The 14,285-nt window shown below is 37.4% G+C and overlaps 3 protein-coding genes across 3 annotated transcripts; all 3 read left to right on the top strand.

Moving 5' to 3' along the window:
• Positions 1 to 549: 549 nt before the first annotated feature.
• LOC146310406 (interferon-gamma-inducible GTPase 10-like) lies at positions 550 to 3,277 on the top strand. The gene is made up of 4 exons (XM_084742336.1): positions 550 to 653; positions 1,105 to 1,587; positions 1,798 to 2,447; positions 2,937 to 3,277. Exons 2-3 carry the CDS (start codon positions 1,140 to 1,142, stop codon positions 1,992 to 1,994), a joined length of 645 nt encoding a protein of 214 aa, XP_084598462.1. The 5' UTR covers positions 550 to 653; positions 1,105 to 1,139; the 3' UTR covers positions 1,995 to 2,447; positions 2,937 to 3,277.
• Positions 3,278 to 4,132: 855 nt separating this feature from the next.
• LOC146310405 (interferon-inducible GTPase 5-like) lies at positions 4,133 to 7,715 on the top strand. Its single transcript, XM_084742335.1, has 3 exons — positions 4,133 to 4,283; positions 4,774 to 5,333; positions 6,402 to 7,715. The coding sequence occupies exons 2-3, from the start codon at positions 4,781 to 4,783 to the stop codon at positions 7,037 to 7,039; spliced, it is 1,191 nt and encodes a 396-aa protein (XP_084598461.1). The 5' UTR covers positions 4,133 to 4,283; positions 4,774 to 4,780; the 3' UTR covers positions 7,040 to 7,715.
• Positions 7,716 to 8,133: 418 nt separating this feature from the next.
• LOC146310404 (interferon-gamma-inducible GTPase 10-like) lies at positions 8,134 to 13,580 on the top strand. Its single transcript, XM_084742337.1, has 3 exons — positions 8,134 to 8,995; positions 9,516 to 9,995; positions 10,107 to 13,580. Exons 2-3 carry the CDS (start codon positions 9,524 to 9,526, stop codon positions 10,277 to 10,279), a joined length of 645 nt encoding a protein of 214 aa, XP_084598463.1. The 5' UTR covers positions 8,134 to 8,995; positions 9,516 to 9,523; the 3' UTR covers positions 10,280 to 13,580.
• The last annotated feature ends 705 nt before the right edge of the window (positions 13,581 to 14,285 follow it).

The following is a 14,285-nucleotide window of genomic DNA, read 5'->3' as shown; positions in this document are numbered from 1 at the left end:
TAGAAACTCAAGCCTCAAACAGTTCTTGGAACTGTGGAAAAGTTCCTGCAGTCTGAGAACACCTAATGTCTCAAAAGGGTTCAGAAGGACTCACAATAGTTTTTTAACCAACCAAAGCTTTAATGAACTGAAAAACACCATGAAAGTAAAAATATGATCGAAATGTTTAGAGAGGTGAGATCCACCCTCTGTGAGTTTTTAGAGGATTTGTATCAGCAGCCACAGGTTTCATAATAAATATTGGGATATGCTCTTTATTCAGATGGACTGACTTACAGTAATTAACAAAAATGAAACTACTACTGAAACTGAAAAGACTGTTGGACAGAGGACGCTGCTGAACTATTGGTCACTCAGTAGCCTGCAGTGAAAGTGAAAGTCTTCAGCTCTCCATGTTTCTCTGTTTCTTGTAAATCTGCTCGTTCCTTGAAGTCAGCTGCTTCACAATAACCAATGGGTGACCGGCACTTACAGAAGGACATTTTCATTGGTCAGTGTGTGAGGGGCTGAACTCTGATGAGACCTTCCATTGTTCTTGTAGGAGTAAAGAAACTATATATATATATATATACTTCTCCTGCAGCTCAACAAGTCATAGTAACTCAAAGGCTGGTCTGCTCTTGTCTCATCTGTTTCAACATCAAGACTTCAGAGTGAGTAACTTCCAATATTCACAAAAGACTAGTTTTTATTTTAGTGAAACATGAGCTGCTTATCACTGTCTAACACAGATACTTTAAAGAGGATCCACTGAACTTATAATATTACTGTCTGATGTCACCTTCCTCTGTGGAATAACTCTGATTTTTTACTGCTGATGAAGTTATTTACACACCGTAGTATGTTGTACTGCATAAAATATGATATTTTAAATGAGGAGGGGACACACATTTCAGAATTATTAAAGATGTGGTGTATATGATTTTTGTTGGTATGGTGCCTTATGATCAACATGTGGAGCTGAGTGCTCAACCCTAACTCTGCTGTGAAGAACAAGTTTCCTGTTTTGCATTTTCAATAGCTAGATGTGTCACTGTCTTATCACATAATATATTTGGATTTTCTCATATTTTGTGCATGATGTTAGATTCTTGTTTACTCCAGTTTCAGGGTTCACCACTGAAAATCCACTGGATACAATGACTGACACTCCACTAAACATCGCCATCACAGGAGAGTCTGGCTCTGGTAAATCCACCTTTGTCAATGCCTTTAGAGGCGTAGATGACATGGATGAGAGAGCCGCCCCCACTGGTTATGTAGAAACCCCCATGGAGGTTAAAGATTACCCCCACCCAAAGTATCCTAAAGTTACACTCTGGGATCTTCCTAGTATTGGCACCACCAACTTTCCAGCTGACCAGTACCTGCAGCATGTTGGATTTGAGAGGTTTGACTTCTTCATCATCATCTCAGACAGTCGTTTCAGAGAAAATGATGTGATACTGGCTCTGGAGATTCAGAGGATGGGCAAGAAGTTCTACTATGTTCGTTCAAAGATTGACAACGATCTACGAGCTGAGGAAAGAAGGAGGGACTTTGATGCAGAAAAGACTCTTGCAAAAATCAGAGAAAACTGCATTCAAAGTGAGTGACCTGCTAATGTGATCATTTATAGTAATAGTGAGATTAATTAGTGGATTTTCATAATGTAAAACAAGTCTCACCACTAATAAGAAATTAGTCAGGGAACAAAAGAACATCTAAGTTGAGATATATACATTATCTTATATATTTTAATAATGGTAATCATATTATCTGTCTTATCATCATGAAATCTGTTCCCTTTTCTGACAGGTTTTCAAAGACAAGGTATTGAGTCTCCTCAAGTCTTCCTGGTGTCCAGCTATGATCCCCACCAGTATGATTTCCCTCTGTTACATGAGACCTTTGAGAGAGAACTTCCTGAGATAAAGAGGGGTGTTTCAAATCTTGAACCAACTCCACCATCACCACCATCACCACCATCACCACCATCCTGCTGCCTCTCTTGACAAATAAGCCTAACACTGGAGGAATGAAGTGTCAATGGTGGGAAAAATGTATACATGTATAGAAAGCATGAAACCCTCTATATAGAGCCAGTTTGGTTTGACCAGTCTGGGCTACTGTAGAACATGGGGACCTCAGCAGAAGAGGACCTGTGACCTCTGTACATATAAACGGCTCATTCTAAGGTAACAAAAATATAATGACTTCTATTTTCAGGGGCCAGCATTTCAAAACTTTTAATCTAGAACAGAATTATCTGGATAGGATTAAGATGGGTATTTTAAAACCCGGATATGTGATCTTCATCTACAAAACTGGGATACAGGTTTTGGTAATCCAATCTTCCCCAGAATATAGATCAAATGTTGTTTTGGGTATTTCAAAACTCTAAGGTGCAGAGTAGGATAGTTTTGATGCTAAAAACCAGGATTATCCTCATCTCACTGGAAAGGTGGGTTCAGCATGGACTCGAGGTGGAGACACAGGGCTAATATAATGTATTCAATCATCATTTTATTCATTTCTTGCATTTCTTAAAGTAACACAAATCATAAACAATTAGTAACAATAACTAAATATTTCCAATGAGAACACCAAAAAATCAGCTGCTGTGTAAAAATGGAGAGATGTTGAGGGTCTTTTGATCAATAAAAACAGTAGTATGCTGACAAAACATTATGTTACAGTTTTGTTTTGTTTGTTTTTTTTATCTAGCGAGGCATCGACTTATTAATAATAATGTAACTCCCAACATTTTCACATCTGTGTTAATGAAATGTTACTTTGGCCAACAGACGGAGGCAGATCCAAAGACTGCAAATCAGTATTCTGTGATCCTGGTCTTGTGGTGCCTGGATCAAAATGATTCTGTTTGAACATTCTTTGAGGAAAAAAAAAAAAAAAAAACAGGATACAAATCTGGATAACTGTGATATCGATGAAAGAGTTTGAAGTATGGGCCTCAGGAGATGATGAAGTAAAATCAAATCACAATTAGAAAACATTTTAAGTCAGTGTGCAAATCAGGTAATATGATGGAGTCTGTCTATAACTATTTTTTGTCATGTTGAATTTAATAAATTTAAGTTTTTAAATAACATGTTTAATGAACTGAAATGTGCTGTTTTGTCTTTATATGAAACACATGATGAGTTTGATGATTCATGTTGATGTTCAATGTATTCATAGTTTCTGTTTTCATCATAAACATGTAGTTATCAAACAGTATGAACCCTGTACCATGTCATGTCTTTCTACACAAAGTAAATACAGATATTCAATGTAATCTTTATCATCATTATTCTTATCACAAACACATTGTTATCAATGAACATTTTATTTCTACTGTTGATAGTTTTCATGATACATGTGATATCAAACAATATATGCTACTGCAGCAGAAAAAAACATTCTCATACAATGTGAGCAGCAGCAACATTTCATCCTCCTCTGTTTACAGATGTGGTGGACAGAATATTAGAAACATGTTGATCAGGAACTAAAGCAGCAGCTTTCATTTTCTTTCTTATTCTGACATCAAGCAGTGAAGAATTTGATCTGTAGAAGATGTTTAACTAGTGAAAGAAGTCCAGAAGTTTGTCATTCTTCTTGATAAATGACTCAAACCATTATTTATATTTATCAATATTTGTCGATGTGCAATTAATCAATTAATCGACTGATAGTGTCAGCAGCTTTATAGATTATAGAAATGTTAAACAAATGTTTATTGTAACCCTCCAAAAGGGCTTAAGGGCTCAAAAGAGGCTTGAAACATCAACAGTTTCTGAACCAACATAAGCTTTGATGAAAACTGAAAAACAGCATGAAAGAAATGATCAAACTTTGGGAGAGGTGAGATCTACCACAATCAATATGAGGTTATTTTCTTTATTCAGATGGACTGACTTACAATAATTACCAAGAATGTAACTACTATTGAAGCTGAAAAGACTGTTGGACAGAGGACGCTGCTGAACTATTGGTCACTCAGTAGCCTGCAGTGAAAGTGAAAGTCTTCAGTTCTCCATGTTTCTCTGTTTCTTGTAAATCTGCTCGTTCCTTGAAGTCAGCTGCTTCACAATAACCAATGGGTGACCAGCACTTACAGAAGGACATTTTCATTGGTCAGTGTGTGAGGGGCTGAACTCTGATGAGACCTTCCATTGTTCTTGTAGGAGTAAAGAAACTATATATATATATATATATACTTCTCCTGCAGCTCAACAAGTCATAGTAACTCAAAGGCTGGTCTGCTCTTGTCTCATCTGTTTCAACATCAAGACTTCAGAGTGAGTAACTTCCAATATTCACAAAAGACTAGTTTTTATTTTATTACTGTCTGATGTCACCTTCCTCTGTGGAATAACTCTGATTGTTTTTTACTGCTGATGAAGTTATTTACACACCTTATTATGGTAAATTAATGTAGTGCCTTTGATGTTATACAACATCATTATATGATATTTAAATGAAGAAGATTTCTAAAAATGTTTTGCACATGTCAGATTCTTGTTTGTAATTGTTCTTTTTATCAGTACTTTGTATTTGTAAATGAGAGCTTCACCCTCATTCTGCAGTGCAGAACAATTTCCTGTCCTCGAATAAACCGCATGCTGCTGCTGATGATAACAGTGAGATGTGTCACTGTATTACTACACAGTATATTTGCATTCTCTCATTTTTTGTGCATGATGTTAGATCAGTGTAAGATTATACTTTCTGCTATTCCCCAAAAGATAATAGTCACTTTCTAACTTCTTGTTTGCTATACTTTTGAAGGATCACCATGGAAGATCAACGGAACAAAATGGCTGAAGACGTTAAAGAAGCTCTAGAAAAGAATGATCAAGCCTTAGCTGCTACAATGATCAAGGAGTATTTGGAGAAGGTGAATAATGTCCCACTAAACATCGCCATCACAGGAGAGTCTGGCTCTGGTAAATCCTCCTTTGTCAATGCCTTTAGAGGCGTAGACAACAAGGATGAGGAAGCCGCCCCTACTGGTTGTGTAGAAACCACCATGGAGGTTAAAGATTACCCCCACCCAAAGTATCCCAATGTTACACTCTGGGATCTTCCTGGTGTTGGCACCACCAACTTTCCAGCTGACCAGTACCTGCAGCATGTTGGATTTGAGAGGTTTGACTTCTTCATCATCATCTCAGCCGCTCGCTTCAAAGAAAATGATGTGAAACTGGCTCTGGAGATTCTGAGGATGGGCAAGAAGTTCTACTTTGTTCGCTCAAAGATCGACAACGATCTACAAGCTGAGGAAAGAAGCAGCCGGAACTTTGTTGCAAAAAACACTCTTGCAAAAATCAAGGAAAACTGCATCCAAGGTGAGTGACCTGCTAATGTGATCATTTATAATAATAGTGAGATTAATTATTGGATTTCCATAATTATAAACAAGTCACAAAAACAAGTTTGCCTACAGCGCCCTGCCAGTGGACAAAATGTGATGTAATGCCATGAAGGCAGACTGACAGGATAGAAAATAGTTGCCTGTTTGTTTTTGTTACAGAGGTGTAGTATTTTTTGTATTTTAAGTCGTGTAATAAAATAATTAGAATATAAACCAGGGATTCAAACCATTTCACCATAAATACATCACATCTTTCAGTGCACTGATACCCCTCTACATTCAGCTGGTGCCCTTTTAATTTTTTTGCCCCTCCCCTCAAACAGTCTGAGTCCACCATTGTTCATGGGAGTTGTTATGTCAGTCATGCTGTTTGAGGATTAACAAGTTAAAATAAATGCACACATTTGGAAAAAATCTATCATCATGACATTCTCTGAAGTTATTTTTTCATTTTTACAGGTGTTTCTGAATGAGAAGTCATACAGTGTAGATAGGTTTTAGTATACTTCTACATGCATCTCCCATAGGCTTTAGTAGAACTGGCACCAAAGTCTAGCAAAGCATAGACTGTTTTTTAGTGATGTAATGATCCTTCATTCTTTTTTAGGTTCCTTGAATCTGTCAAACGGTGGAATCAGAGTTTGGGTTCCAAGTTCTTAGACTAAGAACTGAATATAAAATATAGTGATTCAGTTGATTGTCCTGTGGACACTTATTCACAATGAATACTGTAACATGTCTGCAGTTTTTGTTTGTTGTTTGATTAAATGTTATGTTTTGTGTTTTACGTATGTACAAGACAAACTGCAGAGAAAAAAATATTCTGATAATAACATTGTAATTAGAGGAGTTGTGTGAGTAACGTTTACCTGCTATGTCATGTATTCATAGTAATTTTAATATATTTTAAAATAGATGACAGCTGTTTGAAACTCTAGAGCACACATATATCTTAATTATTTGTAGTAAATGTAGTACTGGACATTGTGCATATTATATAATGCATTTTAAAAGTTGTAATTGTATAATTTTTGTGACACAGGTCTTCGAGGTCAGGGTATTCAGTCTCCTCAGGTCTTCCTGCTGTCCAGCTTTGAGCTCCACCTGCATGACTTCCCTCTCTTACATGAGACCCTCGAGAAAGAACTTCCTGCACACAAGAAGGATGCTCTGCTGTTTGCCATGCCCAACATCAGCCTGAAGATCATCAACAAGAAGAAAGAAGCTTTCCAGGGCCAGATAACATACTGTGCTTTCCTGTCTGCAGCTGGTGCACTTGTACCCATTCCTGGATTTTCTGTTGCTATTGATGCAGCTCTGATGGCTTCAGTTGTCACACAGTACCGAAATGGGTTTGGTCTTGATAGTGGGTCACTGCAGAGACTCGCTGATACCACACGTGTGTCACTGGAGGACCTGAAGGCTGTCATCAAGTCACCTCTGGCTTTACAAAATATAAATCCTCAGCTTATCCTGAAGCAGCTCACTCAGTGTGCAACTGTAACTGCACTGATGGCAGCAGAGGAAGGGTTGAGTTTCATTCCAATATTTGGAATCATAGTAGCAGCAGGCGTCTCTTTTGTTGTAACTAAAGAAGCTCTGAACACTTTCCTCAACATGCTCGCTGATGATGCACAGAGGGTGTTTGAAAAGGCTCTGGGTTTGAACACCTCAGTGTGACACTGCAAAATGAATGGCAGTGACATTTCATTGCCCATTTAAACTGCAGAGTACAAAAGAATAAAATCCTAGTTTGTTTTCCAGCTGCACATTTTAGCAAACATACATAATTAGTTTAGCAGCTGATGACTTCATCCAGTGGCCTTTATATATGCAGGTGTTAATCTAACAATGCAAACTTTTATACCTTATAATCACAGTAAAACACAGCTCTTTATTCTTGTAATAGAGGAAGAAATATTGTATTTTTATATCAAACAATGTAAAATGCAAAGAGCTTTTGAATTCTTTTAATACAAAACACATCTTGATAATTCAGCTGCACATTTCAATACTTTGTGCAGATCAGTTAATATGATGGTGTTTTTCTAAATATTTTTCATCATGTTGAATTTAATACTTTTGAGTCTTCAAATAAAAAGTTTCATGAGAATGAAGTGAAATGTGCTGTTTTGTCTTTATATGAAACACATGATGAGTTTGATGATTCATGTTGATGTTCAATGTATTCATAGTTTCTGTTTTCATCATAAACATGTAGTTATCAAACAGTATGAACCCTGTACCATGTCATGTCTTTCTACACAAAGTAAATACAGATATTCAATGTAATCTTTATCATCATTATTCTTATCACAAACACATTGTTATCAATAAACATTTTATTTCTACTGTTGATAGTTTTCATGATACATGTGATATCAAACAATATATGCTACTGCAGCAGAAAAAAACATTCTCATACAATGTGAGCAGCAGCAACATTTTCATCCTCCTCTGTTTACAGATGTGGTGGACAGAATATTAGAAACATGTTGATCAGGAACTAAAGCAGCAGCTTTCATTTTCTTTCTTATTCTGACATCAAGCAGTGAAGAATTTGATCTGTAGAAGATGTTTAACTAGTGAAAGAAGTCCAGAAGTTTGTCATTCTTCTTGATAAATGACTCAAACCATTATTTATATTTATCAATATTTGTCGATGTGCAATTAATCAATTAATCGACTGATAGTGTCAGCAGCTTTATAGATTATAGAAATGTTAAACAAATGTTTATTGTAACCCTCCAAAAGAAAAGCAGCAATAAAATAATAATGTACAATATACATATTCATGCACGACTCAAAATGATCCATCATACATGGACACAGTTGAAAATTCATATTCATGAACATTTTGTTATAATTCTGTGTGTACATACAAAATATAGCAAACTAAATGAGGCAAACAATGTACAGGAAAAAGGAACATCCCTTAAAGTGAGGTCCACACTTTTGACTGACATGTCATTTGAGAAATGTTACATACACTTTTAGAAATAATCCACATTCATATATGAATGAATGAAGGAGTTCACTGTACGCTGTACATTACAGAGTCAGGTGAAGTTTGTTTAAAGAGATCAGAATCATATAAAATGTCTTAAGGGCTCAAAAGAGGCTTGAAACATCAACAGTTTCTGAACCAACATAAGCTTTGATGAAAACTGAAAAACAGCATGAAAGAAATGATCAAACTTTGGGAGAGGTGAGATCTACCACAATCAATATGAGGTTATTTTCTTTATTCAGATGGACTGACTTACAATAATTACCAAGAATGTAACTACTATTGAAGCTGAAAAGACTGTTGGACAGAGGACGCTGCTGAACTATTGGTCACTCAGTAGCCTGCAGTGAAAGTGAAAGTCTTCAGTTCTCCATGTTTCTCTGTTTCTTGTAAATCTGCTCGTTCCTTGAAGTCAGCTGCTTCACAATAACCAATGGGTGACCAGCACTTACAGAAGGACATTTTCATTGGTCAGTGTGTGAGGGGCTGAACTCTGATAAGACCTTCCATTGTTCTTGTAGGAGTAAAGAAACTATATATATATATACTTCTCCTGCAGCTCAACAAGTCATAGTAACTCAAAGGCTGGTCTGCTCTTGTCTCTGTTTCAACATCAAGACTTCAGAGTGAGTAACTTCCAATATTCACAAAAGACTAGTTTTTATTTTAGTGAAACATGAGCTGCTTATCACTGTCTAACACAGATACTTTAAAGAGGATCCACTGAACTTATAATATTACTGTCTGATGTCACCTTTTTTACTGCTGATGAAGTTATTTACACACCTTATTATGGTAAATTAATGTAGTGTCTTTGATGTTATACAACATCATTATATGATATTTAAATGAAGAAGATTTCTAAAAATGTTTTGCACGTCAGATTCTTGTTTGTAATTGTGTTTTTTTTTTAATCAGTACTTAGTATTTATAAATGAGCTCAGCTCATCCTGCAGTGCAGAACAATTTCCTGTCCTCCTTGAATAAACTGCATGCTGCTGCTGATGATAACAGTGAGATGTGTCACTGTATTACCACACAGTATATATGTATTCTCTTGTTTCTGCATGATGTTAGATCAATGAAGGATTAAATTTTCTACTGTACACCAGCCACCTTTTAACTTCTCTTTTACTCCACTTTCAGGGATCATCATGGATAATCCAGTGGATACAATGACTGACACTCCACTAAACATCGCCATCACAGGAGAGTCTGGCTCTGGTAAATCCACCTTTGTCAATGCCTTTAGAGGCGTAGACGACGAGGATGAGAGAGCTGCTCCAACTGGTTGTGTAGAAACCACCATGGAGGTTAAAGATTACCCCCACCCAAAGTATCCTAGTATTACACTCTGGGATCTTCCTGGTGTTGGCACCACGAGGTTTCCAGCTCACAGGTACTTGAGGCATGTTGGATTTGAGAGGTTTGACTTCTTCATCATCATCTCAGACACTCGCTTCAGAGAGAATGATGTGAAACTGGCTCTGGAGATTCGGAGGATGGGCAAGAAGTTCTACTTTGTTCATTCAAAGATTGACAACGATCTACGAGCTGAGGAAAGAAGCAGCCGGAACTTTGATGCAGAAAAGACTCTTGAAAAAATCAGGCAAAACTGTATTCAAGGTGAGTGACCTGCTAATGTGATCATTTATAATAATAGTGAGATTAATTGCTTGATAGTTGTAATCATATTATCTGTCTTATCATCATGAAATCTGTTCCCTTTTGTTCCAGGTCTTCGAAGTCAAGGTTTTGTGTCTCCTCAGGTCTTCCTACTGTCCAGCTTCAAGCTCCACCAGTATGATTTCCTTCTGTTACATGAGACCCTCGAGAGGGAACTTCCTGAGATAAAGAGGGGTGTTCCAGTTCGCATACCGCCATTACTACAACTCTGCTGCCTGCTGTGACAAATACAGCCAGTGCCAGTGGTGTGGAAAATAAAAATTCTGTGACTGAAAGGACCAGTGTGTAGGATTGAGAGGTATCTGGTGATGAGCTTGCAAACTGCAAACACCTTCACTCACCCTCCCCTTCCCAGCATGTAGGAGAACCTACAGTGGACATAAAACTTGAACAAAGAATGAAAGACTGTATCTAAAGCCAGTGTTTTAATTTTTCTACTGTAGAAACATGGCGGGGCGACATGTGGACCTCTGTGGATATAAACTGTAACACAAACACGATCCTTATTTCAGGTGATAATAATAATGAAAACACACTAATGAATATTATATTTCAAGTCTGACATATTCTGCCAGTAGGTCCTTGTAAATCTTACACACCGGAAATTTAACGGTTTCAAAGAGATATAATTTGTTAGTTTCTGTTTGCACTGTATCAATGCACATGGTGTCAGAAAACATGCAAATAGTAATACAACGACACATGTCCATTATGCTGTATATAACTCTGAACAGTCATTGTAATAAATAATGAAATTACACTGTTGTGTTCAATTTCATTGTCAATGCAGCCTTTCACACTTCACTGCCTGTCATTCCCTCCTGTCAATCTTAAAGTGATAGTTCATCCAGAAATGAAAATTCACCCCTGTGCTGATGTGAGGATGGATGAAGATCTCCAGTTCACAAAACACTCCTGGAGCTTCAGCAGAAAACAGCGTTGGAGCCAAATCCAGTACAATTGAAGTGATTTTTTAAAATATAAAAAAAGAACACACACAAAAAAACACAAAATGTCTCCATGCTGCTCATGTGGTGTAATCCAAATGTCTGTAAACTGCAACATTAAAAATGCGAGATCTCATATATCTCGTGTCACGCCACTTGGCCGAGAGCTTGTGTACCCGCTTCAGGCGTGTCCATGCGGATCCAGTCTTTTGATCCAATCTTTTGGTTTCTGTTGAATTTAATACCTTTGAGGCTTCAAATAAAAAGCTTCATGAGAATGAAGTGAAATGTGCTGTTTTGTCTTTGACACATTGTGAGTTCCATGACATGTTGAATGTATTCATGTTACATGTCAACACATTGTCATCAAATAGTATGAGTCTGTGTGGTGATTCTTCACTGCCCTCCAGTGGTCACAGTGAGGAACTACATCACACTCATATTCATCATTCATAGGAAATAAAAGAGATATAACTGCAGCACAGAATGAATTTAATACATGTGAGCGACTACACTGCCACTTTTTTTCAGTGGGCACAATACAAACATTTTATCTGTTAACAGATACTCTGGACAGAATATTAGAATATACAATCATTCTGAATTGGATTCTCTTTATTTCACCCGTGTCCCTCAGACAGCCTGAGTCTGCAACTGGTGTTCAGTGTTCCTTGGAAATATCAGAAAGCTGTTAGTGAAAGTGTTTTCCAACCCTCTGTCCAGGGGTGAGATGAATATAACCCGTCCTGAGGTTCGGTTTGTGTGCAGTTTCTCTGGCAGCGTCGAGTCCTGAGCATCTCTGCTGCAGCAGCATGTGCTGCAGTGTCTGTCGATCCAGAAATTCACAAACACTGATGAACTTCCTATCCTTTAACTATAAATGTCCATATGTCCATTACCCACATGTCAACCCACGTCTTCCCTCTCAAACCCCCAGTAGGAATCTAAGAAGTTTGGCTGGAGGTAAAGTCACTGCAGCTAATAAGCTAGCACTAGTTAGCCTGACATGCTAAGGTTTGCAGCTTATATTAGAGCAGATGAGGTTAATCTATTCCCCACACGTGTGCTCTTGTGTGTCACGTTGTTTTGAGAGACTACAAAAAAGACGCCACCGACCAGACTCATGAAACACCGAGCATCGCTGTTCTAAGAGCCTCCTGCACATCTTCAACATGGAGAGAAATGGAAAGCTTGACAGCTCTAGTTACGGTTGCTAAGCTATGATTGGACAGTTGCTGTTTGGAGGTGGGGCTTAGTGAAGGGTCAATCAAAGTGCCAAGATATAGCAATATACATGTCTGTACCACCCAGTGTCTACCACACTGAGCTAGAGCGAAGTCTACATTCACTACCTTGTTAAAACTGTGTATTACTCCAAACTCATGCAAAAGTTACCAGTGTTTTACTGAAAAAAACTCTGCAAAAAAGCGGCAGAATGTTTGACATTTTTCTTGAGTGATTATTTATAGTTATCAATATGGACAGTTAATAATTAATGGACTAAAAACATCAGCACTATTATAGATTATAGACCCCAGAATCCAACTTGAATAAAATAATAAACAATCAGTTGTAAGGGACAAAAGTTTATTGTAACCCTACAAAAGACAAAACAAAAATAAAATTATAGAAGTGAAAAAAAAAGATTCTCATTCTTATACAAGTCTCAAAACTATCCATCATACACGGACCACAGTTTAATTATTCATATTCATATTTTTAATATAACATTTTGTTGTAATGCTGTGTGTACATACAAAATATAGCAAACTAAATAAGGCAAATAAATAGAGGTACAATTTACAGGAAAATGGAACATTCCTCAATGTTTCAATCTTTTTTTTTAATCTTATCTCAAACATCAAGAATGGTGTACAAAATGCTTTTTTTTCCAACTGTACATCTTTCGGTGGAGGATATTTTTTTTTCCAACCATAAAAATACTGACTCCTCACAATTATACAACCTCTAAAACTGGATGCAACTTCTCTCAGGCAGTACAAATTGTCGTGTAACAGGTGTGTTCCATATTGCAAGCAATTTTCTATGAAAGGTTAAAGTCAACACATCACACTTTGTGCACCCTTCTTTAGACATGCAGGTCGACGCCAAGTGCATGATTTGACAGAAATGTGTCAGAGAACATTCCACTTTTTTTTTTTCTTTCACGCTCCGGAGCAGGTGGCGCGGACAGGCGAGGATCTCAAACTCAACACACTCCTGTTACTGTACGTACGAGTGCCACCTCTTTGTGTCCCTGCCATCCAACAGACTGTCGACTAATGTGTTTCCAGCGGCCCAGCCGGAGTCCCCAACCTCACTTGCCCTTTTTCACTCTTTTCTCTTCACACCATGTTTTTAATTTTTCTTTTTTTTTTTTTTTTGCACCACTCTTTCATTGCACCCTTCTCATTTCTAGAGGGATCTAAGCCCTCAAAATGGCGCTGCGAATGGAAATGTCCCATAGTAAAAGTGCATTGAACAAGCTACTAATTTCATTCCTCTGATTTCCATCTGTACACTCCAAAATCAGCCAGTCAATGGCCAAATAAACATCCAAACATGTAACAACAAAAACGTAATAATACTGACAATGTTGCAATACCCCTCAGTAAATAATCGGCACTACAATACGGGTTAAAGCTCTGGATTAAGAGTTTAAAGGGTCTGCCAAAGTCTGATATACTAACTCTGATTAACTGGAAAGACAAAGGAGCAGAGGTTAGGAGATAGAAGAGCTTCAATATACAAGAGAGAATAGGCAATCATACGTCATTTTCCCCTTAGGACTTAAGGGACTTCTCTGATTTTTCAAAGTGTCTAAAAGTTTATTTATTAAGTCTATTTGGTTTACCAGTTAATCTCTAAAGTGTGGGAACGCAAAGGTTCCCTCAATGTGTTTTCGACCACGCATCAGCTTCTCTCTGCTTCAGGTTTAGGACAACAATCAAAAGTTTAGGAGAAAAAGAGGAGGGATTTTCTCTGTTCGGGTGATAGGTCAAACCTCTCTGATGCCACACTGACAGACTTCTGTTGGGACGTTGATGGGCTTTGGCGACTTATTGTTCCTAGAGCTGCGGTCAAGTGCCAAATCAGTGTGGAGAACTGCTTTAAACTGCTTGCAACACAGAGTGCACATGGGAAGTTAGCTTTCAGGACACAAAGTTTCCTGTTGCAGTTTGTTTAAGTTTAGCCAAAACTACTACTTGGTTATGTTCAGGAATCATGATTTGGGTTAAAATAGACCATTTGACAACATTAAAGGGGAAATCTGTAATATATT

This window comes from Lutjanus erythropterus, chromosome 18 (assembly GCF_056507025.1).
Source record: "Lutjanus erythropterus isolate fLutEry1 chromosome 18, fLutEry1.hap2, whole genome shotgun sequence".
NCBI classification, from domain to species: domain Eukaryota; kingdom Metazoa; phylum Chordata; class Actinopteri; order Lutjaniformes; family Lutjanidae; genus Lutjanus; species Lutjanus erythropterus.
Note: the sequence above shows the minus strand (reverse complement) of the source record. Positions and strands in the feature narration are given on the sequence as shown.